Source organism: Lonchura striata, chromosome 1, assembly GCF_046129695.1.
Source record: "Lonchura striata isolate bLonStr1 chromosome 1, bLonStr1.mat, whole genome shotgun sequence".
In the NCBI taxonomy this organism is placed as follows: Eukaryota; Metazoa; Chordata; class Aves; order Passeriformes; family Estrildidae; genus Lonchura; species Lonchura striata.
Window position 1 is genome coordinate 9,657,446 of NC_134603.1, and position 26,382 is coordinate 9,683,827.

Genomic DNA, 26,382 nt, shown 5'->3' on the forward strand with positions numbered 1-26,382 from the left:
CAGAGTAAATGTTGCTGTAGAAGAATCAAAATATGTAGAAGATGGCCCTTTCGCTTTAATGGAAAAGGGCTGTAGACAGGGTGAGAAGTCAAAACATATTTTATGCTTGAAAGCAATTTGAAATTAAAATTCTGCGTGCTTTAAAATACAGATACTGGTTGGCTTCTATAAATGCTGCCAGAAACTAGACCTTTTCAAAACAAGGTTTCATTCACCTCATTTTGTTTCCTAAATGTTCAGTACTGAACACTACCTTAACCAATAATATATGAATCCTTAAAAGTAGCATTCAGTTAGAAATTTTTGTTGGCTTGAAAATTAAAAGTGTAGAAAGTAGTAGTTTGAAAATCTTATTTTTGTAAATTTAGTCTATTATTACTATTCATTACTGTTCGAGTAGCTTGGTACTTTACCTTTTAATTTTATTACTTCTCCCTGGTAAAAATCTTACCAAGTTTGCAAGCATCTTGTTCAAACCTCACCCAAACCTTTACCAGTCCATATACTTGAAGATATGTTATCAGTCAACCTGATCATTACTGTATTTCTTATTGCTTACATTAGTAATTCTCAGACGCTGTCAAATTGTGATCTTGTTCACCACAAGTCATCAGCTAAAGTGAAACAAAACTGTCTGGTACTCAGATCATAACACAAATTATTAGTTGACCTTCAGATGATAACAAGGTTTGTGGCTGAATACTATGTGTCTTTTTGAACATCACTACTTTATAAGGTAGCTAATTATTTCTTTGTCTAATAATCACTGAATTATTACATGCTTTTTTTCTGGGTGGGATCTTGCTCAATCCCCTTTGTGTGTGTTTATGTTTCTCTATATTCACATGTGGTCATTGTAGGCACAGTGATCAGTCAAAAGGCAAGAAAAATAACTGGATGTTCAAACACAGGTTAGAAGTCTGTGTGCAAGTAGTTTGTTAATTGAGATCCTACCACAATTTCAGGCACACAAGTTGATACACCTAAATTCAAAGTATGATCACACTGGGCACCCTGTAAAGCCAGTAGAATGAAAAAGGAATTATCCAACTAAAAATTCATAATTTATAAAGAGAGTACTATAGCTCTAACTCAGGTACTTCTGTCAAATGCATAAAATGAGGCTAAATAAAACTGGCCTTAACCTGGTATATATCAAGACTGTCATAGATTTGTCTGTACTCTTAGGATTTGAGACTTGTATGATTTGAAAATCTAGAATTGCATGACTTCTATTTTTGGCAAAACATTTTCTCACTCTTAGAAGTATTTTTTTTAGTTCATTCAATATTTATATTCAGTACTCCAGTATGTACAGAAGTATAGAACAGAGGTAGCGTTACTTCAAGGATAATAAAATAACCCTTCCACTAGTAAAAGGCTAGAAGGTAAAAAAACATTCAGTAATTAAAGGAAACAGATGGAAATATTAATATGTTTTCTCTTTTTTTTAGCATTCTTTTTGCAGATGTTAAAGGATTCACCAACCTTTCCACAACTCTGTCAGCCCAGGAGTTGGTCCGAATGCTGAATGAACTCTTTGCCAGATTTGATCGACTAGCACATGTGAGTTCAGCACAATTTATTTCCAAAAAGAAAAAATCAATTCCATGTTTGAGAGGTTTGGGAAATACCCTCTGATCAATTTGAACATTATATATCCAGATTCTCCCCACAGGGATTTTATACAGCAATTGAGATTGGAAGCTACTGACAAAGTTATATGAAAAATGATAAGTTCTGATAGCAAGTGAAAACAGGAGTTGTCATCAGAATATTAGGTTTCTGTAGTGCTGGACAGAAAATGGTATGAAAGCAGATCACCTACCACAGTTTCTAAGGAAGCTTCATACTTTGGATTTTTGCTGGAATTTTTTATTTAAGACCCTATCTTTATTTGTCTTCTGCAAAGTGAGGAAGGTTAAAAGATGTATTCATTTAAGGTCATCTAATCAGTTCTCACAGTCATTGCAATGGTTAGTTAATAACAGGGTTTATAGTTTTCAGACTGGATTCTGTCTAACTCAACAATGAAATTAATTAAGCACAGCAGAGGAAATTATTACATCAGGAAAATTAGTTTCTCCTTAATTAGCACTGGTCAGAAAAAAATGAAGCACAAAAATACTAGTGGGACATGCTCAGTTTTTCTAGGCTTGTATATTTTATTTTTTCATGTTTCTTTGGTCAAAATTTAATTTATTGTGGCTATCTTTAGTTGACTAATAAGTCATCTAAGTGGAGGCAATGAAGTACATTTCATGGAGTTTATCTTATAATTTATCCCAGCAAATGTAGGTACATACTATGGGAAAGTGCTAATTGCACTGAATATCATAGCCCATGCTATCTATTTACTATAAAGGAAACCTAAAGTGGCTTGGCCTGATGTAGAGATTTTCATCCTTCACTGTCTTTTATACACTGTCTATTTCTGAATTAGTGTAATGGCGTATTTGTACAATATTGCACAGTATCAGTAAGATCCTTGTGGTTTTCTCTCATCTTACACATTAAGGTCAAGAAAAGCAAGTCTTCCATAATTATTGAAATTTCTTTTCAGCTATTTTTATTTCAAATAGCAATATGTTTTCTCTTATACCGAGTGATGTCACAACCCATTGCCTGGGCAGTGGCAAATTAGTAAATGCAACCTATAATATCTACTTTGCAAACAAAAGCCCCTCGTCAGTACTGGTCTACACTGTAAACGAAGCTAGGTGAAAGAATTGCCTCAGCCCTGTCTTTTAGAAAGCTCACAGGAGTAATGCCTGCTTTTGTATGGTTTGACAAAAAAAGCTGCTTTAACTGAAGATATATTTTTACACAAAATAGAATGTATGTATGTCACAGAAATATTTTAGGAAGACTATGTATTAAAAAATGCTTTATTGCCTTGCTTCACATTTCAATTTTGGCTAGAATTCATGATCATTAATCATATTTTGTAACCATTCCATAAGCTATATTTAACCAATAGTGATTTTGTATAGAATGACTATATCCAGAAAAGGAGTTAGGAATAAGGAATGCTTTTATATTTAAAAGTCTAATCCAGTGAATCCTCCTTCACTTGCCACTTAACCCTAATGTCAAATTCCTGCTTGTTTGTTTTTGGGTTTTGTTTTGTTTTGTTTTGTTTTGTTTTGTTTTGTTTTGTTTTGTTTTGCTTCTATGGGAATTGAAAATTTTGCTTCTTTAGATGCCTAGACATTTTTCCCTTCTCTGCAACTTGTCACACATCTCCACTTACACCTTCTAAAAATCTTTCTGTTGCAGTTCTAAATTCATAAAACTTAATGAAGAACATTGAATATGCCACACAATAATATATATGCCAAAAATGTAGGTGAGTTTATTTTAAAGAAATGGTAATAAATATATCAGTCTGTTTTACATAGGCAAGAATTTCTTATCTAGAAATCTCTGATCTGGGATGAAAGAACATCTATGTCTGCAAAAGAGGATGTCATTATCAGGATGATCACCTCTCAAGTGAATGTCCCAGTCACTAAATTCAAGACCTTCAAAACCTAAATTCAAGCATGCTCCTTCATGCATTTCCTTTCCTAGTCTGGGAATTTACTTCTCTTTTTAACACGTCATTGAGTAGACTAATCCACTGGTCTAGAACAATCCTCTGGAAGGTGGAAAACATAGGGAAGAACCACTTCAGAAATTGAACAGATTTTGCCTGCAAAGCTTAAAGTCATATCATCATGAAAAAATAAAATTTAGTAAAAAGAAAGACATCTAATTGTGTTCCTTATTTGTGGGTTCTGTGACCTGGATGTCATGATACCTGTGTGATGCTCTGACAATAGAGATGCCTAACACAGAGGAACCTCTCTTGCTTCCTTAGAAAGGGCTTGGTGCTTCTGTCCACTTCAAGGAGACAAATTCTCCCTCTGCACTTTACAGGAAACCAAGACTCCGCACTAGACTTTTATGGAGGGGACCAGCTGCATAAAATAAAAGGGTCTAAATCTTATATTGAACTTTGCCTTTTCCTTTTGGAAATTTTGGAAATGTACCCTGAGTGACCCTGAATTTTAAGGACTTGTGAATTACATGGATCTGTCAACCTACCGATTTGATATTGCATAAAGCTTTCACACCCTAGTAAAGGTGCGCCTTTTGGAAAAATTCCTGGTCTTCATCTGAATGCACCAAGAGATGATCTTGTTTTAATACTGGTCCATCTTGGTAGTATTCCAGTGCCTTAACACACTCACTGTTTATTCAGTATGGGTTTTTCTCTTTTGATTTTTTCTGACTTTGAATTACATCCATTGATTCTTGCTCTGGCCAATCATTCCCAGACAAAAGAACCATTTTGTAATCACTGACTTCCTCTGAGAATGCATCTGGATGCTTTGATCAGGGGCTTCTCAGGTTTCCTTTGGATAAAAGAAACAGACCAAACTCATAGGGTTTTACTCTGTAAGATTTATTCCTTCAAATAGTTTTGGGGACTACTGTTCTGGAACACCTCCTCTTGTTGAGAATTCCTTTTAAAGCACTGAAAACGTGTTCCTGGACTAACCTCCATGAATGTGAAGAAGGCAGATCATCACAATTCCTCCTAATCTCTCTTTCCTCAATCACTGTCCTAATGCCATGTTTCTGAACATATAGTGATAACACTATTGTACTGAAAAATATTATTTTTGGGTTTTCTGGTCTTGCTATCACATTGTGACCACCATGTCTACATGGTAATTGTTTATTTTTTTGGTCTTATTCCTTTAGCAAATGTCATTAGCAATAGTTTTCTACTTGCCTGTAGATCCTTTACAGGACTTTCAGGAAGTGGTCTTTTCAAGGCCACCCTTGAAGGATCTTCCACTAAGGAGGATTACACAATCACATATAGATTTCAGATCTATCACTTAACTGGTTCTTAATCAGCTTAACTAGAGTTATCATAACCCTTTAAAATAGTCACTGTTACTCAGACTCTTGGAGTTTGCTAAGAATTACCATCAAAGCAAAGAGGTCAGTTGCAGAAAACTTGAGGCAGTTTCTTTAGATTTTAAGGAAAGAAAATGTATAAATCCCTATTTACTTCTAAATAAAAGTATTAAATTCTAATCTCATATAAGGAATTGTTGGATCTGCTTGAACATCTTATACATATCATATAATGTTAAAGAAGATATTTGCACAGCATACTGAAAAATGTAATTTAGCTAAGTTTCTATTTTCTCTTATTACGTTTTATTAAGCAATACAGAACTAATGAGAAGTCTGATTCTTTTTAATCTTCTCTAAGTTACTTCAAGTTTTATGGCATATATTGATGCATATAATTAATAACAAAAAAAAAGAAATCCATAGTATCTGTATCATTATCACAAAATAGTCTGAACAAAAATTAGAGCTCAGTTCAATATCTCTTCCAAGAAAAAAATGTAATAATATGTTTTTACAGCTACTTCCCATTTCTAATCACTCTGTGATATTTGTAAAAGATTTATAGTTATTAAAGAGAAAAGTGACATTTACAAAAGGAGAAAAATAAGTTGGCATAAAACAGAACTGAAGGAAACATTCCCTTATAGATACTTCATCTACTGAAAGGCCTAAACAGAAACTCAATTAATATTAATACTTTCCTTAGGCAGAAATTTGAGAAGAGAAGGGAAATGAGATGACATTCAGCAAGATACTTAAGCCTAAAAAAAGTCCTGCCTTGGTGAAGTAATAGTTATTTTTGATGTTTGTTTTTCCTCTGCCTTCTCTGCAGTGCTAGATGCCAGCCAATACCATGATTTAAATTATCATATTTCTGAATTCATCTATACTCTTTGTAGATTCAGTTTCAGATACAACAAAGAGGAAAAGGAACTTATTAAAGGACTGATGGGTGTTTTGTTTATTTTCTTTCAAAGGAGGCAATCTTTCTCTGTAACCTCGGTTAAATTGTCTCCTGTGGTGCTGCAGACAACCTGTCAAAAATTCCTCCAATAGTGTATTACCAATCTTGTGACTGCTGTTTCCAGGGGTGGAACCTAACCTGACTGCCAGGCTCCACAAGAACACACCACCCCATAGCCCCAGTAAAATACCTGCACCTGTTGAAGACTGGAGGGTTTTGGGAGTTTTTCTGTTCCTTGATAAAGACACTTCGTCTGCAGTGCTTTACTGTGCCAGGCCACATTTCAGCTCTGAACTGGCAGTGCTTTGTTCCGTGGTGAAATTATCTTCAAACGTATCCCACAGGATTCCAGAGACTTCCTAAAATGTCTTGTTTAAACATACATGCCAGGTGTGAATTTTTTCATGTGTATATGTATGGGGTGCTGTAGCAAGTAAAGGGATGGAGTGAATGCTCTTTTTGCAGTGTTTAATTCTGAGATGTTTTTCCTCCCAACCAGTGTCAATAATTAATTGGCTCATACTAATGAATAAACAACCTTGTTTACCATATTCTCCCTACATTTACAGCTTTTCAGATGGTAAAGAGCCCATCAAAAGCCCTAAGCAGTCATATAAACCCCAGCCCAAAAAACACTTTTAGAAGTGATAGTATACAGGTTTTTATGAAAAAAGTCAGATGAAAATGTCAGATTAAATAAAATTTGTTTCAAATTTTCCAGTGATTTATAAACTAAGAATTACTCAGATTCAACCTCCCCCAAAAAAGAAGCCCCACTTGGTGCCTAAATTGTGATTTGAATTAAATTAGGCTTTTCAAGTATATTCTTGGGAAATCTCCAACTCATCCTTAATAGAATCATAGAAAATTAAGGTTGGAAAAGACCTCTAAGATTAGCTATTCACCTAACACTTCCACTACAGGGCCACTACTAAACCATAACCATGTCCCTAAGCAGCGCATCCACGTCTTTCAAATATCTTCAGGGCTGACAACTCAACCTCCTTCCTGAGCAGCCTGTTCCAATGCTTGGCAACCCTTTAGATGAAGAAATTTTACCTAATATCCAATCCAAATCTCCACTGGTGCAACTGGAGGCCATTTTTTCTTGTCCTGTCTCATTGCTTGGGAGAAAAGACTGACCCTCACCTGGCTATGACCTTTTTCTTGGCCACCTGGGCACACCCTGCCTCATGTTCTAACGTTGTTGACCAGTATCCCATGTACCTGAAGCAATTAAGTTCTAGAAAATCCTAAGGGGCAGAATTTCCATGCAGAATTGTTCCTGCCTTAGCTAGAAAGAAACACCTTGAATCTTTCTCAAGGGGATTTCTGTCCCTGAAATCACTTAAAGCATAGTCTTCTAATTAACGTGAGCTGCCAAGGCAAATTGCTTCACCAGACACAACAGTCACAGCAGTTTTCTTCTACAATATGTCAAGGAACAAAGCTGTCGATATTATAAATTATAAAGCTAATTCACCAATGTACCTCAATTCCTTCTGCAGCATGAGAGACCTAAAACTTATTTTTTTCTGGCAGCACAGAGAAATTCTAACTATTCCATTATAGGTTATTTTAAAGAAAAAAAAAATCCCCATTCCTTACACAGTATGTTAAAATATGTAGAAAGTGTTTAATATAGGGCCATACTTAGTTATTCCCCAGTTCAGGCAAATGAAAGACTGCCATATTTTTCCCCTTATGCATATAAAAATTTAAAAAAAAATCTTTGTAACTGTGTATAATATCTGATCCTCTTTTTTGCCTACGTGACCAGGTGTGAGAACTCCTCTCCATCTGGCTCTCTCAAGGTCCCAGTTCTCTTTTCCAAAGTGACAGAGCTGCAGTAGAAGGAATTTGGATTGAGCTCTCTCACCAGCCCACCCTAAAACAGACTGCTGATTAAGAGCTTTGGCCTAGCTCTCATTCATGCTGAGAAATGAGGTTTATCCAGGTTTCCTCTGCCTTTAGCACATGTTTCAGGAACTGAGCTATTGCACACAAAGGCCAAGTCCCTTCCTCCTCCCACTCTGGCAGCCTTTTAAAAGAAGACTTAGGTGAATGACTTCTCTTTGTTCTCTAGTTCAATTGCAGTAATTTTTCATCCCCAGTATTCTAAACTTTGAGCTTGAAATTATAAAACTTGCCAAAAATTTTCTGTGGTCGGTTCACTGTCCTATGGGGTTCCCTTCAAAACTAGGTAAAATGATTAATTCAGCACTGGCAGAATTGAAAAAGTGGCATAGCTTATAAAACAAAATCACTTTTTTTCCCTTGTCAGAAATTTAGCCCAAGGAAACAAGAAATATTAATGAAGTCTCTGACTGTGTCTTTCAGTAACTTGATATTTGAGCAACTCATTTCTGCAGCTCCACCTTATGCCAATTTGCTTTGCTTCCTTTCCAGTCACTAGGGGTATATTTAATAAGCTCAAACATAAATCATTCACCACATACGAGGTAATTATTTATGAAAAATCCACATGTTTTCTTTTTCTCTGGATTTAGGTGAATTGGAAAAGGATTTCTTATCAATTGCGGTTGAATTAATCTAGAATTATTATTAAAAATAGTTGGGTGTTTGAGTCTGTTTAATATCCTCAGGCAAAAATTCTGATTTAAATAGATCTTGGCAGAATCAGGCCCCTTAATCTTCCACTTGCAGCAAATGAAAAGCTGCGAACAAGGGGAGAAAAGAGCCCCTGTTTGTGACATGCTGAGATTTTAATTGATCCCTTCAATAAATGCTATTAATGAAAGAGTATTGGAAGGGGTGTGAGACTGATGGATACTGATATGAATGTCTTTATAATATTAGCTGTCATTTACATGCCCAAGGACAATTTCTAGAATTGCATATGAGAAAGGGAAGAGGAATAGAATAAATTAAAGAGGAGATGATAATAATAGCCTCAGAATGGTATAAGAATTTAACACTGTTGTGAAAACTATTTCCGGTATCAAAGTTTCTGTATGACAATTTTCTCTTATTTAAATAATTTACCCATTTTACAGTTTCTTCATATCTATTTAGACTTTTCATTCATTTTCATTTAATATCAACTTGCCACTCTTAGATACCATTGCAGTGAGATGATTTTAGGAAGTGGGCTTGAGTTTTACAGTGTGAGGAAAATCTTGATTGATACTAATATAATTTTATACCACTGAAAAGTGGGCAGGCCCTGACAAAACTCAGTCTCTGATTTACAACTAGAGCATGGCTGCCCACATTATCCATGAATCTAACCTTAATGCTCTTGTACAACCAGCCCGACAAAGCTTTGAGTCTAAACTGTAGATGTGATTAAGCTACCGAGTCATTTGAGGGAATCTCAGGAGATCAGGCACTTTGCCTCTGCCACAGGCAGATACCATTATCCTCCTGTCCTTCTTGAGAGCTGTTGAATTATCTTCCTCTAGATGAAATATTTCCAGTGATAAAAAGCCCATAGTTTACTTTTTAAATGAGTATTATGGGAATAATTAGGGAAGAATAAAAAATGGAAAAGCAATGTAGTCAGGCTGTAACACAGATCACATTTAGCAGTCGTAATAATTTGATTAACAAGAAAAAAATAGGAAGACAAGGAGTCATTTAAAAGCTCCCTGTAGTTTCTTGTGCCAGTAGAGACACCTTGCCTGCCCCCTGCAATGTTCCACAGGACATAAATCTTATGTCATATTTTTTAGTCCTGTGTGGGTGTTTCTCATACCCAGGGTCTTACAGATACATGGTGAGTTTAGGTACAGAGAGCTGAACTGAAGCCCAGCCAACAGCTTTAGCTGTGAGCTGAATTTGTCCCCAGGCTTCCCGGCTGCCTTGCCTGGCTCTCCTTGGGCTCCGCTGCCACCTGGCACAGGGACACCTGACACAGTCACCTCCGCTGGGTGTGGCACTCCCTAGATGCCTTCCTGAGCTTTGGAAAATGAGCCAGGTGACATCACATGACAAGGAAAAGAAAACATTCATGAGGAGTTGAATGGATTTCCTGTTTCAAACACATGCACTTACATTTGCATATATCAGACCCTCATTAGCAGATTTTGCCATGTCTTAAGATTCTTATTCTTACAAAAACACATCCCTCCGAAGTTTCTCTGCTTTATTCTGAATTTCAGACATGCAGGAAGGTGATAAAAGTCTCATCTGAATTTACTGGAAGCAGCACTTCAGCCAGTTTAAGTGAGGCATTAAGAATTAAACAAGTCTTAGCCTATTGAGGACTATGGTCTTTAACTGTGCTGAAATAAATTCTCACTTAATAGGAGTTTTCCATATCATCAGATAGGTATAATAAATTCTGAAGTTAAAAATGTAATTAAAAATAAAAATATAATAATAGCTGAGATATATATTTCTTCTTTCTTTTATTCCAGTCTTTCCTAAACATTGACTGTTTTTCCCTTTCCCCCCTCTATTCTATGATGAGGTTATTATTTGTAAAGTATTTGTAGTAGCTCTGAATAAAGCACTGCCTTTTGATTTATTCCACCTCAGTCAAACCGATATGACATTATACACGATCCTTTTACTTTGTAGATATAAAAGCAAACATCAGTTATAGTAAGAATCAATTGAATGGGACCTTTAGAAAAGCCCAAGAACTCTAGAATCTGTGGATTATATTTTCTTCACTTTACATTTTATCTAAACAAGGAACACAGAGAGAAGCTTAAGGAAGCCCACTTACTGTTTGACATGCACTGATTTATACCATTGAGTCCTACCTACTTGTCAATTAAAGTTTATGTTTCATAGTTTCACTCTATAATTAAAAAAATAGGTGGAAAATGTGGTAACATCAGATCTCTAGTTCCTTCCATTGAGGGGAGCAGTTTAAAAATAAAAGTTATTTTGGAGGAGTTTAGGATGTACAATTCAATTTGAAGCAATATGAAAAATTCCCCGTGTTCTTGTGTAGATCTGCAGAGGGGCTGAAAAGAAGGAGGAAAGAGGAGAGTTACATATGAATTTTGACATTTTTGAAGCCTGAGTTCAGTCTGGAATTTTGTGTGAAACTTGGATAGCAAAGCATTGCTATCCATGGCAAACACTGGTTTTAGCTGGAGACAACCAAAGCTTCAAACACAGTCAGTTCCTACTGATGGTTTAAGAAGATTGTAGGGTGAATTACCTTACTTTGGCCACATGCCCAGAGCAGATTTTATCCTTACTGGCATGCTTAAGGCTTCAGCTGAGTTGTCAAAAATCTTTGGGTAAAAGTGTGTAGATTCCGTGTGTCACCCCAGGATTGTGCAAGGCTTGTCTGAGGCTGTCTGCAAACCTTCATTCTTCCTAAGCAAAACTTTGAAGGGAACCCATGCTTGATTCCTGGGAGAAGCAGCATTCACACTTGCCCCTAGGTCTTATTTAATTTTTTCTTTTTAAAGGTATGTTACTGCAGCCTTTACTGATTGTTTATTAATATTACACGCAATATTTCAATGACTCTTCTTCATAAAAACATTTCCTTGTTCCTGTGCATTGATTGCCTCCTGTGAGGGCCCAACAGCAGAATACATTGGGCAAATTTACGGGTAAACTAGGAATCACATGCTGGTCTGGGAACTGCAAAATTTCAGCAACTCAGGCATTTCTGCTCACTAGAAAATGATCTTCTAAAATAATTATCAAATCACACAATAATATTATGTTTCAGTATGTAATGATACTGTTAATATGTATTTTAGAAATTAAATTCACTATTTGCTCTTAGGGTAAAGGGTATCTCTAGCTGGATGCCAAATATTATTTCTCCACAGCATGAGCTTGATGCAGGACAGCTTCTTTGAGATCCTTGCCATGCAGATACTTGATCAGTTTTGATAGTGATGGGAATACTTGAGTGTGACTGCAGAAAACTGTAGGCGGGAAGGGATTTCAGTGGGAGGAAAGAGGTTTTTCATTTATTTCCAGTGTAAAAAGTGGACAGGAAAACATGCCCTGGAGGAGCATAGCTTAAATTGGGTTATTCATTATCTCAGCTGGCATTTCTGAATCCTTGGCCTATGTTCCACCTAGTCCTGATAAAACCTTTCGCCCCATGAGCAAGAACGTCTCTGATTAGCATAAAAGAAAAATCACTATAGCCTTTATTTCTGCAAATGTAAATGTACTTTATTTCAAAAGTTATATATATCACAATTACACTAATGACAAGCAGGAAACATCCAGAAACAAGGTGGGGTTCTTTTTTTTTAACAGTAATTTTTCAGCCACTTTTTACTTTCACTGTAAAATTATGAAAAAATATGCAAATATTTTCTCTCTATGATACATTTGTATATAGGAACATCATTGTCTCAGAATAAAGATCCTGGGGGATTGTTACTACTGCGTGTCGGGGCTCCCAGAACCTCGCCAGGACCATGCACACTGCTGTGTTGAAATGGGGCTCAGCATGATCAAAACTATCAGGTAATGCCTTTTTCTCCTCCTGATTCATTGTTTCTGGCAGTGTTCTGAACTTCTTACCTGAGAATGCTGTCATTAGACAGGTAATTATTCTGTTGATTCAAAAATCTCAACATTATCACTGCAAAAAGGACTGGACTTTTGCTCCATGTAATGCGTGGGAACAGCTATTAAAATTATTTTATTAACCTGTGCTACTTCAGAGATGTGACACAATAGCTGTGTGTGCAACTGAGAGGCTTCCCAGTGCTTGGCAGTTCTCACTTGTTTCAATTTCAAGAGGAGACCGAAGAGACGGAGTCTGAATTGCTTCCTATAATCCCTTTAATAAAATTAAACCACAATATAAGCACAAAATAGACAGCTTTGGCTATCCTTTAACTTGGAAACTAGCTCATAGACAAACTCATAAGTACTGAGATTTTCCAGATGAACAAATTTTACCTGCTAAATTAGGTTCTTACTTAAATTCACAAGCACTGGAAGTATTTTAATGAAGGAATGTGTTCCCATCATGTAAATATAATTATGCTGCTGTTAGATTATTGTATTTTGATGCAATTACAATTAATAATAATAATCATGTTTCAGCAGCCTGTGGGTAGGGCTTGTCCAATGAGTTACCATGATACTGTCTGACATCTAGTACTCCAAGAGAGGCTTTGTCCATCTTTTTGAAACATATGGGGTTTTACTGATACAACATATTAATAAATACATTACTGTGCTTATCATATTCAAATACTTTTTCTGTTGTTGTCTTCCATAAAACAGTGTTGCCTAACACGAGCAATCTCCCCTTTCCCTGGGTATTTTGCTGTCCATTCTCTTTGTCTGCTTCTTGTCCAGAACTCTTTGCCCCTTTTATCTGGGTGTCTCTCATGACATACATCAGACAGTTAATGCACACTGCAGCTGCATTACTGAGCTCTTAATAGAGAAAGAATTTGACTAAAATTAATTAATGGAAAATGTAACTGAATAATGATTATGCAACAGTGATATCTAAGAAGGCTGGATTCAATTATCACAGGCTAAATGTTGAATAAAGTAATCAATACTTTGCTTCTGGAATCCCCACAGTGAAAGTGAAATATGAATTAGAGAACACAGAGATGAAAAAAAATCTACCAGCATTGTTAAAATTTTTTGGATACACACACACATCGAATCTTTGCATTTCCTTGGTAACACCACCTGCAGACAACCCATTGTAAGCTCTTTTTCTTCTAAGACAGTAAATTTCTCTCCATCTCCTTACACAAGTGGAAGTCTGTAACATCCTGTGCCCTTCAATGAACAGGGTCTTGAAGGCAGCAATCCAGTAGCAATATTGCTCTATTTTTAGTATCTTAAATGACAGCTACAATCAGTCGGAGCCATGACACCAAAGTCCATCAGAACCTGGGTCATCCGTCACAGACTGATTCAGTTCAGATTACCCCCAATTTATTTGATAATCCCAGTATCTGATTTTCTGTCTATGCAATGAGGATGGTTCTTCCCCCAGGCTTTTCTGTTCAGAGTATAGGAGCCTTATGTTGCTTATCTTAATGTGTGTTCACAAAGCTCACAGGGACAACCAATCCTGCCATGGAATATTAGAAATATTTCTGCCCCCATTTCTGAGAGAATTTGGAGTTAGCTACAGTCTTAATTAAAATTAAAGTAGTAGATATATGTTTCACAGGGAGGACCAATCCTGCCCTGGAATATTAGAAATACTTCTGCCCCCATTTCTGAGAGAATTTGGAATTAGCTACAGTCTATTAATTAAAATTAAAGAAGTAGATATATATCTCACACAAAATATCCTCTTTATGAAAGTGAGTTTTTTATCACATTGGTCCCCACAGAATTTTACCATATTTAAAAACAACAGAAATTACATTTTGATTAATAGAAAAATTTTATCACCATCAGAAAATTTAATAAAATAAATCTTTTTAAATCTAAAATAATAGGTAGATGACCTAAGATATGCAAAATCATCATTCAGATTGGAGAGCTGCATTAAAGTTATACAAACATTTCTCTCCATTCACATTGGTAATGTTGTACTGACCAGTACAACTCTTCTGGTGAGGCAGCACCCAAAAACCCCTGTTATCTCAGGATACCATTGCTGAATACTCCTTCTATTATCCTTGATGTCTCCATGGTCAAAGGGAATGAACAAAAATGTCAGATCCTTTCATTACACAACATGTAAAATAAATCTACATGGACAGACTGTCTCACAAGGGACTTCTGAGTGCTTTCCCACAGCTTGTATCCATACAGCTAAATTGTTAATTTATTGTTAATTGGGACTCTACAATTTGATTTTAAGCTTGAGTCTTGCAGCTCCACTACTCTTTTTGCAGATGAAAAGAACTGTTTAAAACTCAACAGAATAATTCAAGATCATTATTTTCTCTGTAATTTTTTTGCATCACCATGCTTGGTTAAAAATCCCATAAAAGAAGCATTAATATTGTTGTTCCAATCTGTCTTTTTGTTCTTTGCTCTCTTAACTGTTGAGAACAATCAATGGGCAACTTTCAACCACAGGAAATTTCCATAGAATCAGATATTTATTCCAAAGTAAGGCAGTTTTGCTTCACCACATTTGGGCATGAGAAAAAATCCTTACTCCATCTGTGCTGCAAAACCCAAAGACCTGTAAATTCTGTTTATCTGCAGCTGGAATGTTAATTAAAGTATTAATTCACAGCTCTTCACAAGGATTTTTTTTATTCAACTGGTTTTCACATCTTTTCTCATGCAACAATAAATCTCATTTTGTTTAATTTTATTGTATCAATGCCTGTCTTTACTGACTGTTGATGGAAATGGGATTCCAGTGGAATGTTTAGTCACAAGATGATAATTCATTTTAACAATTATCACCCAGCTAAGTTTTTGTCAGGGATAACACCGTTTTCTCAAATATCCTTATTCCTAAAATCTCTGTGACTGGGAGTAGAGAGGAAGGGAAATTGTGTGAGACTCAGCTCCTCAAGGACTCACTTTCATACTGTAATGATGGAAATGGCACAATGTATATAACAGAGGAAATTCAAAAAACCTTTGTGCTGGCATATTTGTTTGGTAAATCAAGGAGTCCTGAGTTGTTTCATTTGTTGGATCGTTTCCCACTAAAATCATCTGAAAGAGTAACTATTATGACAGACTAAATGGTCCCAGCATGCATTATAGGCTAAACTCCAGAAATTAAATAACAGCTTGTCTTCATTAAAAGTCTGTAATTAGGTACTAATATTAGGGTAAATTAATGAGAGAGGGAGAAAAAGGAGAACTAAAAACCCAAACAAAACCCACAACCAAAAATACCTCCACTATTTTAGAAGACTGACTGCCTTGGCAGGTTTTCTGCTTTTAGCATTAAAAAATTGCTTTTATTGCTTTTATCATCATCTGTTGAGTATTAACAAAAATCATGAAGTGATCAATTCTTGTTAAACAAGTTATTCAGGCAGTAAAAAAGGCACAAATTGTTTTCATATTCCATTATTTATAAATTATTTAGTTATGTAATCATATATTAATATAATTCATCCAGTTCTGGATTCCTTCCATAGATTATTTCTCCTGTTATCTACAAGGCTCTTCCTACGATGCAATCAGCTCTGATTCACAAAAGAGAGCATGTATTCACAAACCCAAAAACTAAGGCTTAACTTCATTTCTGCATGGTGGTGGAAAGGGATATTGTGACATAGTCACAAGTTCAGCCAGCACTTTTTAGACAATTCTAAGATTGAATATAGGTTTCTCACCAAGACTTGATCATTTGTCACCTCCACATGTCTGTTTCACCCACTGACTCTGAATGGAGAGAACATCAGAATAATTTGCTTTCTCTGTTTTTGCTGTTGGATGATGATATGAACTAAATCAGGTTGAGATGAATGAGTTCATGTACTTCTGTGACCTCTTTCCTTTGAATGCACCATGAAACACAGTCAAGGCCACTTTGGAAAAATGGCATAGGACTGTGTGTATATACATATATATGTATATGTATACATATATGATTATATAGATTTTTATAATATACTTTTGAAATCAAGAAGCAAACTTCTAATCATATTGTGTGTGGTCCCTGATATTGTATTATTTTCCTGTTTCTCAGAGCAGATTAACATAAGAAAAATTAATACAGCAGTATTAGCTCTGCCTATGTAGCTACAGTTTCTGTCTGAACTCGGAACAAGTCAGGTATATTAGTGATAGGTCTGACAGTATGAAACTTCTCCAGGTAATAGTTTCTGCCTACATTAGATTACAGTTCTAAATCCAAGGTAAACTCATCCTGGTGCTATATTAAATTGGCTCCCTGGGAAAATATCTACATTAAATTGTAAATTCAACTTGTGTATAGTTCATCTACAAAATTTTATATCCCACAAATCACATTGCCTGCACTGTACAATTCAAAGTGTTCAGTAGCTTAGTGTATCCTGTTACCTAGCTTTTTTTAAATAATGGATATCTCCTTCCCAGGCATGACACAGTTCCCAGAGTCACTCTGAAAAGATCACTGCCCACGCTTCATCTACTATCCTGTCACGTCAGCACCAAAAAGCATTTGAATTCCTTTAGGAAAATTCCATAATTCTGTTAAGTCCAACCAAAATGTTCCCTATATAACCAAACCTCATGATCAAAGGACATTTCAGGTAGCAGGAGACACAGGAGATCACCTGTCAATTCCTCTACTCTCAGCAGAGTCAGCTTATTTACTTCAACCAGAATACATGGACTTTCATATTTCACCTGCATGAGGATAATAATGACCAAGTTTTGATGGTAAATTGAAAAATCCCAGAGAATTTTAGCCATCACTAAGAAAAAGTGGAACAGACTGGCCAACTCCACTCTTCTGAAGTCATTCACTTCCAAAATCAGGAAGTTGCATTCAAATTACCTACTAGAAATGGTCTGGAACAGGATGTGAACGGGCTTGTTGAGAATGAAAAAGCATTCTCTTTTAATCTCAAAGCATAGTAATAACCTTGCACAATTGAACTGGTCAGTACAGAAGCTGCCCATGTCACTCTCAATTTTCAGGGCCTGAATTCCAGGGTATTCAGATTTTTGACAGCTGCAGAAAAGGTTGAAAAGCAAACTTTTGGCTCACCTTCTTCATGCAAATAAGAAAGGTTTCAATTAACACCACAAAAATCAAATACCCATCAAAGAATGCTGACCAGGAGGAAATGCCAAGATCCAATTAAAATCATTGAATATTTTTATCTCTGGCTAGACTGAAATGAGATGAATAGCAAAAATAACACCAGTCACAGTTACCTCATCCTGGATAAGATATCAAAGCACTTGTGAGGCAAAGAGGACTGCTTTATAGATTATCAATAATGCATCTTTGTGCATTAACTTTTTCAATGTATCTACAGAAAGCCTGTGAAGTAGTTGAAGAAAATACATTTTTTTAATTAGAATCTTCATTGACAGTTGAATAAATTTAAGAGAGAGAAGAACTAGATGGGGAATACCTGAGATTTTGCAAAACTGACTCTCAATTTTTTTTCCTCTACATTTTTTATCTAGTACATGCTATTATTTCTGAGGATTTTTTTTCTGAATAAATTAGAACTACCGCTGTTGATGAAGGTGATCCAGGCTTTGTTATTTCAGGCTTTTTTTTTTCCTGTACTTGAATGTAAACAAGGCCTCCTAAAGTATGTGGTAGTCTGGCTGCTAGAGAGTTATATTTGACCATTATTAAGTTCAAGTTCTCTTCTTTACATTATTCAGAAGTCTTTTCAACCCACATCATTCCCAATTTTAAATAAAAAGAATAATTCCATAACTTCTTACATTCTAGCAAATCACCTGACTTTTAAACTTTTTAGTCTTTGCAGAGAAATTTTGAAATAAAGTAAACTGTTTATTCTTTATGAAGACTATTGTTTTCACAACAGGTTATCAGCACTTCTGCTTTCACTCTTGTGTTGCAAATAATAAAGTAATTTGAACAAGAGTAGACCACTCTTTGATATGCTTTGATTCATGTCCTCGACAGGGCTGTTTAAATATATTTCAGACTTCATGCAATCAAGTCCCCTCCTGCAATTATTTTCCCACCTATCCACATAGGAGCATGGGCATGACAAGAGGAGGATGCAAAGACAGAGCCCTGCATGTGCACCAGCACTGCAGCAGACAAAAACAGAATGTTCCTCAGCCAAGGGGTTCAGGCAGGGGGCCAAATACCCTCTGTCTGCTGATAAAGAGCTGAGATCAAATATCACCTGAGCAGCACATGAAGAGTTGCTGGGAGACTGTGAAAGACAAATAAGGCAAGGGGGAGAGGTCCTTGATTAGTGTCTGCAGTGCACTGCAGGAGGTGGCGTGGACAGCACATCTGTGTGAGGTTTAGGACAAATGCAGAAGTCCTTTGTGGCTTATGGAGGATGACAAAGCCTTCTCAGCCCATCACCATATTTTTATGACAGAGGAGAAGTTAACTCCAGGAATCCTTAGTGAGCACTCTGGAAACAGAGGGGAACATTGCTCAGTTGCACCAACATTTGTACCTCTTCGGTGATGCCTGCATGTGTTAGTTCTCATAGAAGATACAAATACAAGACTGCAATTTACAGTATTTAAAATGAATAGACTAGACTAGACTAGACTAGACTAGACTAGACTAGACTAGAATAGAATAGAATAGAATAGAATAGAATAATCAATTTTAGTTGGAAGGGGCTTACAGTGACCATCTACTCCAACTGCCTGCCAATTCAAGGGTCACCAAAGTTAAAGCTTGTTAAAGGCATTGTCCAAATGCCTCTTGATCATGGGCTTGGGGTATCAATCACCTCAGTAGAGAGCCTGTCACTGTTTGGCCACAGTCATGATAAAGAAATGTTCCCTACTGTCCAAGCTGAACATTCACTGATGCAGCTTTGAGTGATTCCCATACATTCAGTCACTGGACCCCAGGGAGAAGTGCTCAACATCTCCTCTCCCCTTCCCCTCCTCAGGAAGCTGTTGGAGAGCAACGAGGTCACACCTCATTCTTCTCTTCTCAAAACTAGACAAACCTACAGCATTCAGCTGCTCCTCACAGGACATGACAGTTGGTAAAATAGAAATTAAATTGATAAAATAGCATGTGTGTCTATATGTATAGAGAAAGATTACATAAATATAGGCTATTAAAACATTTTATTAAACTTAAGCCTTTCTTATTGATTGCATTTTTCAATGAAAAGCTTTTTGTTCACTTTTTCCTCTAAATACAATTATCTTTTATTTCAAGATAAGGAAATCCAAACATAAAATGAGAAATAATTATCTTAGTCTGAACAAAAGGAAAAAGCAGACTGGGGAAACAATCATGTGAGGAGGACAGTTATGAGTGTCAGTTTAGATATTTCTGTATCATATAAAAATTATTCAAAAATTATTTAGAGATTAAAATCTCTGTGGTCTCACTTCTATTAGCTTCTCTCACAGCACTTAAAGTGCTTCAATGTGGAGGAGTTGTTGCATATCCCATCTTCCAGGGACAGGTAATTGTTTGTAAAATTTTAATATGTCAAGCCCTCTTGCTTTCATGAAATGAAGAAAACTATAAGCTCTAAGTATAAGAATGCAGATAAATCCCTTCTCAAAGTTTCTTTTTTTTATTATTTTATGATTAAGTATTTAAAACTTTTTTCTCTTAGATATCTGAAATATATTGGCTTCCTGATATGATAATCAGGTTCTGTAGGCAATCTATTGCACTGAGACTTATCATATGCCTGCCTTTCTCCAAGCTTATTAATACAAAGGGAAGGGAAATGACGAATTCCTTATTTTCAATCTTTCACATTTTTGTGCAACTAGTTTCCATTTTAGAACTCTTTGGTTTTTTGGGGGTTTTTTTTTCCCCTTACAAATTGAGCTTTTGCTCAATTGCAACAATGAAAGCTCAAGCATTGAATGCAGAAAGCAATTTACCTTTTTCTCCTCTACAGAGGATCTGTCAAGGTCATTACTGATGCATCTGAGGCAATGGCAGTTAACTTCAGAGCAGAGAAATAGAGCTGTTTATTCTTTCCCTGCTCTGTAGTGTGATCTTGCTGTGCTTCTATTGACTTCAGTGACTGTAGAGATGAGGCCCTTTACAGAGACACAGCAGGTTTATAAACCAGCAGTAGCAATGTGCTTTTCCTATCCTGAGCACACAATTTAAAGATTAATGAACACAAGCTCTAACACTATTTCTGGTGCAAACAGTTTTTGTCACACAAACAGAACTGAAAAAGCAGTCTCTTAATAAATACACTCATTTGTGTTTATTTTTGAGAGGTGAAAAAGTCACCACCACCCCACAGATTTTAAACCCACATAGTTGTCATGACAGAGCAAATGGTGTTCTGGACAAATTTAATGAAGATAATCATTTGACAAAAAGAAACTCTGGAAAATCCAAATCAATAAAATAATATTTTTTTAAAGTTGAAATTAAGTAAAAAATACACAAAAATATAAAATAATAGACAGGTTTGATGAAAATAGTTCCTATTCCTGAACCATGCTTATTGTTCCTGTCTGTTCCATGCTGTTCCAACAGTTCTGTACTTCCTGAACCTTTTATAATTCCAACCTAAAGCACTCAATAAGTCAAACAAAATATTTTCACTCAGACATCTTTTTCACTCTCTATCATTCCCTTTCTGTCTGATTGAAATAAGAAGTGTGCCACTGAGCCATGCATGCAATTAAGTGCCTAATGATAACCTGGCTTTTAGAATAATTTTATCACTACTTCTACCTCTGCTATTTAGAAAGTTCTCTCTTCGTTTTACAGGCTAGACTGCATTTTACAGCTAATTGACATCATATTTTATATCATACCCTTTTCAAAATTATATGGAAAATTGTGGCATATATTTTCAAAAGTCTGGTCTTTTTCTTTCTTTGTGTGTTTTGTTTAACAGATATGTCAGATCAAGAACAAAGCATGACATTGACATGAGAATAGGGATTCATTCTGGATCAGTCCTGTGTGGAGTGCTGGGCCTGAGAAAGTGGCAGTTTGATGTCTGGTCATGGGACGTGGATATTGCAAACAAACTCGAGTCAGGTGGAATTCCTGGGTAAGGCAAAGTGTATTTCCCCCAGTCAGGAAACACTGCCAGCACATTACACTGTTAACCTTGCCAAGAGATTAACTGTCTTACATGGTTTCATCAAGTATGACCTTTTTTATTGCTATTTTGCAGTTGGCAAGGATTAGTGAGGCTATAGGCAAAAAAGGTAGAAATTGTTTGCTTGTAGAGCCATTTGAAAAGACAAGACAAAAATATTCATTTTTCTTTGTTACCCTTGATTTTCTCAAAATGATCAATTTTTTGTTTTCAGCCCTTATAGTCCTAAGAGGTAGCCCAAATTTTCCAGTTAGATGTTGACCATTCATGAGATTTTTCCAAGCTTCATTCCCTCACATTTTTCATTTAAATGACACTAAGAGATACAAAGCTATAATTTGTATTATTTCATAATGCACAAACTGTGGAAAGAATTATGTGTTCATGTGTCAATAGTCTAATAACAAGTTGTTAGAAACAGCAGGATCTCTGGGAAGTCTTTTAAATAATTTGATGCTTTAATAGAAGTTTTGCAATATTTATCTTAACCTGTCTATATGTGAAAATGTATGGTTTTCCACTAAAAATAACCTAGTTTCTTTCTATGTCTCAGTGTCTGATGTGGCTGATTCACCTGAAAGTTGAATGTAATTTCTGCTTGATTTGGCTTCTATATCCTGCTAGTTTGGAAGCTACAAATCCTAGCTTTGAACAGTAGTGATTACAGGAATCTTCTGTTCGCTTTCAGTTCCACCTGCCATTATTGAAAGATGTAGAAAAGATCACCTAGACAATTCCAATTTTAGCCATGGAATTTGGGAAGCAATAGCAGCAGCAGACATCTTTATGTGAAAAAAAAATCTAAATGGTGCTGTCACCTTGAATGAAAGAGATTTTAAGTCATCAGAACTGAGTCATGTGCTGTCCTCCCTATACACACATCAGGATCTGTCAGAGCTGTCATGTTCCCAGGAAATTGGAAGGAAATTTGCTTCATATATTGCAAATGCAGGCCTATCCAGAGTTCTACATAGTAAACCTTTATTGTAATATATATTCTAAGAATTAGTAGAAAATTAAATTCTGTATGCTTTGAGAACAACTTCTGTACTCTGCATATGTCACCCATGTATAAAATTTCTGAAAAAATTTCATTGTCTACTGCTTGTCCCACATGGTAGCCCCAGATGACTAAGGATGCTTTGTTCACATGAGCGAATTAATCATCTAAGTTTCACCATTCACACCTGCAAAAAGCCGAGTTTATTGCTGTTAATGTGTGCAAGTTGTGTGGCTATTAATGAATGACCTAGAAAATGCACAGCTAAAATGCTGTAGATAAAATGTCTGGCAGGTTTTCAGTCTCTCAGAGCAGAGTGATTTCCTGGTATCAGTGTGCCAGCAGAACAAAGCCTGTATATGACAGCAATGAACCAAGTCCCTCAGAATAGTGATTTACATCAGTTTGCTAGTGTGCAGAGCAGATTTAATGGATCAGTTAAGTTAATTTCATCCTCTCTTTACTTCTCCCTGTAACCAGCATCCAAATCCCCCTACTTTTTGTAATACTGAAGTTATTCCCATTCCTAGAGCAGCTTCACCAGGAAAGCTGCCCTGGGGTTATGAGCAGTCCTGTTCTCACAGTTTAAAATAAGAGCAAAGATGAACTGCATCATTTTCCTGAGGGCATAGTGGAGAGATACAGCTGAGGATGGGAAACATCCTTTCACTCACTCTGAGAGCAGGAAAGAAGAAGCTCAGCTCTTCCCCTCAATGCCTGCCTGTTCCCCTTGAGCCCCCATGAGCACGGTGCTGCAGGGAGAGATTGCACCTGACAGAAGGAGCATAAACCAACAGACCAGCTGCCATGGGAGAAGGCAGTTAGGAGCACTGAGAAAAAAATGGTAATTCCCATTTTTCCAAGAGTAAAAAATGTGTCCAAAACACCTGAGAGGAAATCTTGTGATCTTGTAATCAGTGACATTCTTCTACCAGGATTCCATTTTCTCATAATTTTTACTTAGTATATCTAGTTATTACTCTCCAGTACTGAATTGCATGAATCCTAGGTAATAATTAATTTTGCAATGATGTCACAATGACAGGTATCATCTAACACTGTGAGCCTAAGATGCTTTCAAGAGTAGGTCAGGCAATACTTTTTGACTTCAATACTCAGGTTCCCAATGTACTGTATTTGTAGAAAATTAAAAGGTATCTTTCCACATTTGAAGATTTTTTAAGTACAGTACAAAAGGTGAAGCCAGAAAATACTTATAATCTGCCCACTATTTATTAGTATTTGGCCCATTTAAGGATATCACATTAATAGCTATCTCTATACTCTGGTAAAGCTGCTATCATATCCATCATAAAATCCATATTTCAGGGCTTTATTTCCTAAATTCTATTTGTTGAATCTAAAGAGAGAGATAGTCACCTTGGCAACTAGTATATCACTTTCTCTTTCTTTTTTATTTTTTTTCTTTAGTTTTAGGTTAGTACTTTATTTAAATCTATTTAGCCTATTTGGATTTCTTAGAGCAAGGAAACTCATCATCTTTCTGAGGTCACATGCTTTGCTGTTTAAGTCCAGGCCAAATGTTGCTTATATTTGAGAAACATTTTTACTTGGCTTTATAATGAGTTTTACTGATTTTTCATTGCAAAATACTACTAATCTCTGTGATCATTATAACAACACAACTTTAGAAACATATTCAAAACCTGGGAAGAAGCAGGGAAGTTGAGACAGCCTAAAAAACTATTGGGTTACAAATTTTTGATCTTTTAATTAGATGATATTTAATGCTCCACATGGACAGTTTGTGCCAAGTTGTAATACTCCTGGGCACTTCATACTGCTTAAATACAACCAGCACTTTATTTTCTAGCAATGCATACACATCATAAATGCCCTCATAGTCTTTTATTCCATCAAAATATTTTGCAGTTCAATTCTGTATTGGCATCCTTTGAGTTACAGAAAGAAGTTCCCAAGGGGTGTGCTAGGACCATTTCCTTCACAGGAGAAAGCCAAATTGTGGCGCCTGAGAAAAGTAGTGCAGCATGTGCCATAGAGAAAGGATCAAGAATTTCAGTTCACTGTGAATTTAGGAATATGTATGCAAGTCTGTCTTTCAGAAAGTTACATACATCCAAAGTTTAAAAAATCAGCTGGTGTAAAGAGTCCACAACTCTTTTCTTTGGCCTAGATAAATGCCTAATTAACAGCTCTTACTGCATTCATGATGCTGCATTGTCCAGTATAGTACAGCCAACCATGCTGATGGGTTCTAGAGGTGTCTGCAATTTTCCTACATGCAGGAACTTGAAGACTCCTTAAAAATGGTTTATCTGGAAGACATCCAAATTCCTATCATACTGTTGCAAAATATTAACTCTTTTTCATGTAATCTCTTAAATTCAGCTTCACTTTTGACAAAGTTTATTGAACTCATTGTTTAGTCTTGATAGAAATGATTACGTTGCTTGCCTTTGGAGAGTTCCCTTATTTCCCTAATTTATTTCAGGTGCAATTAGACTACTAATTTCAAATTTCTAAGCTAGCTCAGGAAACTGAAGGAAATTAAACACCTTCACATAAATTGCTCTGATACCTACCATTTATTTTTCTCTCTACATACTTCCCGGAAGTACAGTTTGCTTTCCCTCAGAAGAACATTTTACTTGGGAATATCTCCCATTTAACTATTAACTATGAGCAAAGGTATCAGGTACAAATGTCAAAGTTTTTCCTGTGACAGGACTTTGTGCATTAATGACATCTTATTGATGTAAACATGTCTTGAGATTATTTGACCACAAAAAAAAGCTCATGTTTTTAAATGCACTACTTAATTTTCATTGTTTGCAATAGAAAGCCTTCTATTTATCCATGATGTTAAACAATGTAGAGTTCAAAACCTCCTTCTAACCTATGTGTAGTAGAGCACAATCTACTACAATTTGCTACTACTTATTTCACTTATTCAGGAGGATTCATATCTCCAAAGCCACTCTGGACTGCCTGAATGGGGATTATAAAGTTGAAGAAGGGCACGGCAAAGAGCGCAATGAATTCCTGAGGAAACATAACATTGAGACTTATTTAATTAAACAACCCGAGGAGAGTCTGTTGACTTTACCTGAAGATATTGTGAAAGAGGCTGTCAGCTCCTCTGACAGGAGAAACAGTGGAGCTACGTTTACCGAGGGATCCTGGAGCCCTGAACTTCCATTTGATAACATAGTGGGAAAACAAAACGTAAGTCAAACTTCCTTTAATGTCATTGAGATGAATGCATGATTGAGTGCACTTCAACAATGGAGGCCTCAGAGGAGGCAACTTCATCTTTAACCTTTATTCTAACGTGTACTGTAACAGCAGAGGATTGAACAAATAGTTTCAAGGCAGAAAAAATCATGTAACTAAACTGGGAAAATGCCAGTGAAGCATAGATTTTGGGTTATTTGTTTTTTTCTTTTTCCCAGATGAAATTAGATGTCTCATGGCTTAGCTTTAATTGAACCACGCCATGAAGAAGTAATTAAAAATAAATCTAATGTTACTAAACTAGTTGGAACATTCTAGTCAGAGTATGTATCTCATTACATAGCTTCACTGTAGGGCTAAAGAGATGAGGGAAAGGGCATTTTCCCATAGGAAAACACGTAAAGTAGTTTATTGATATATGAGAGAAGGGGGAAAAAAGCACCTTGTTCTTATTTTCTCATTTTTGTAACAGTAAATATTAAAAACTCATGTTCTAAGATACAATTAAAGTTCACTAGTAGATGAGTTAGACTGGAAGGACATCTATAGCTAAATAGAAATATGAGATAATAGAACTTCTCCTGATCAAATATTTTCCAAAAGCACTGCATGACTGATTGCCAGAAACCTGGGAACCAACAGTTCTGGTACAGTAAAAAAAATCATTTTGTGAAGTCTGGTTGTTTAGAGGAATC

General features: G+C 36.0%; 1 protein-coding gene across 2 annotated transcripts in view; it reads left to right on the forward strand.

Annotated features, from left to right (window-relative positions):
- ADCY8 (adenylate cyclase 8) overlaps positions 1–26,382 on the forward strand; it is a 117,268-nt gene that overhangs the window by 50,420 nt on the left and 40,466 nt on the right. For both annotated transcript variants that reach the window (XM_021542360.3, XM_021542361.3), the window contains exons 4-7: positions 1,455–1,566; positions 12,177–12,304; positions 21,262–21,420; positions 25,408–25,678. In XM_021542360.3, coding sequence (XP_021398035.1) covers positions 1,455–1,566; positions 12,177–12,304; positions 21,262–21,420; positions 25,408–25,678 — 670 coding nt within the window. The remainder of the gene's footprint in view (positions 1–1,454; positions 1,567–12,176; positions 12,305–21,261; positions 21,421–25,407; positions 25,679–26,382) is intronic.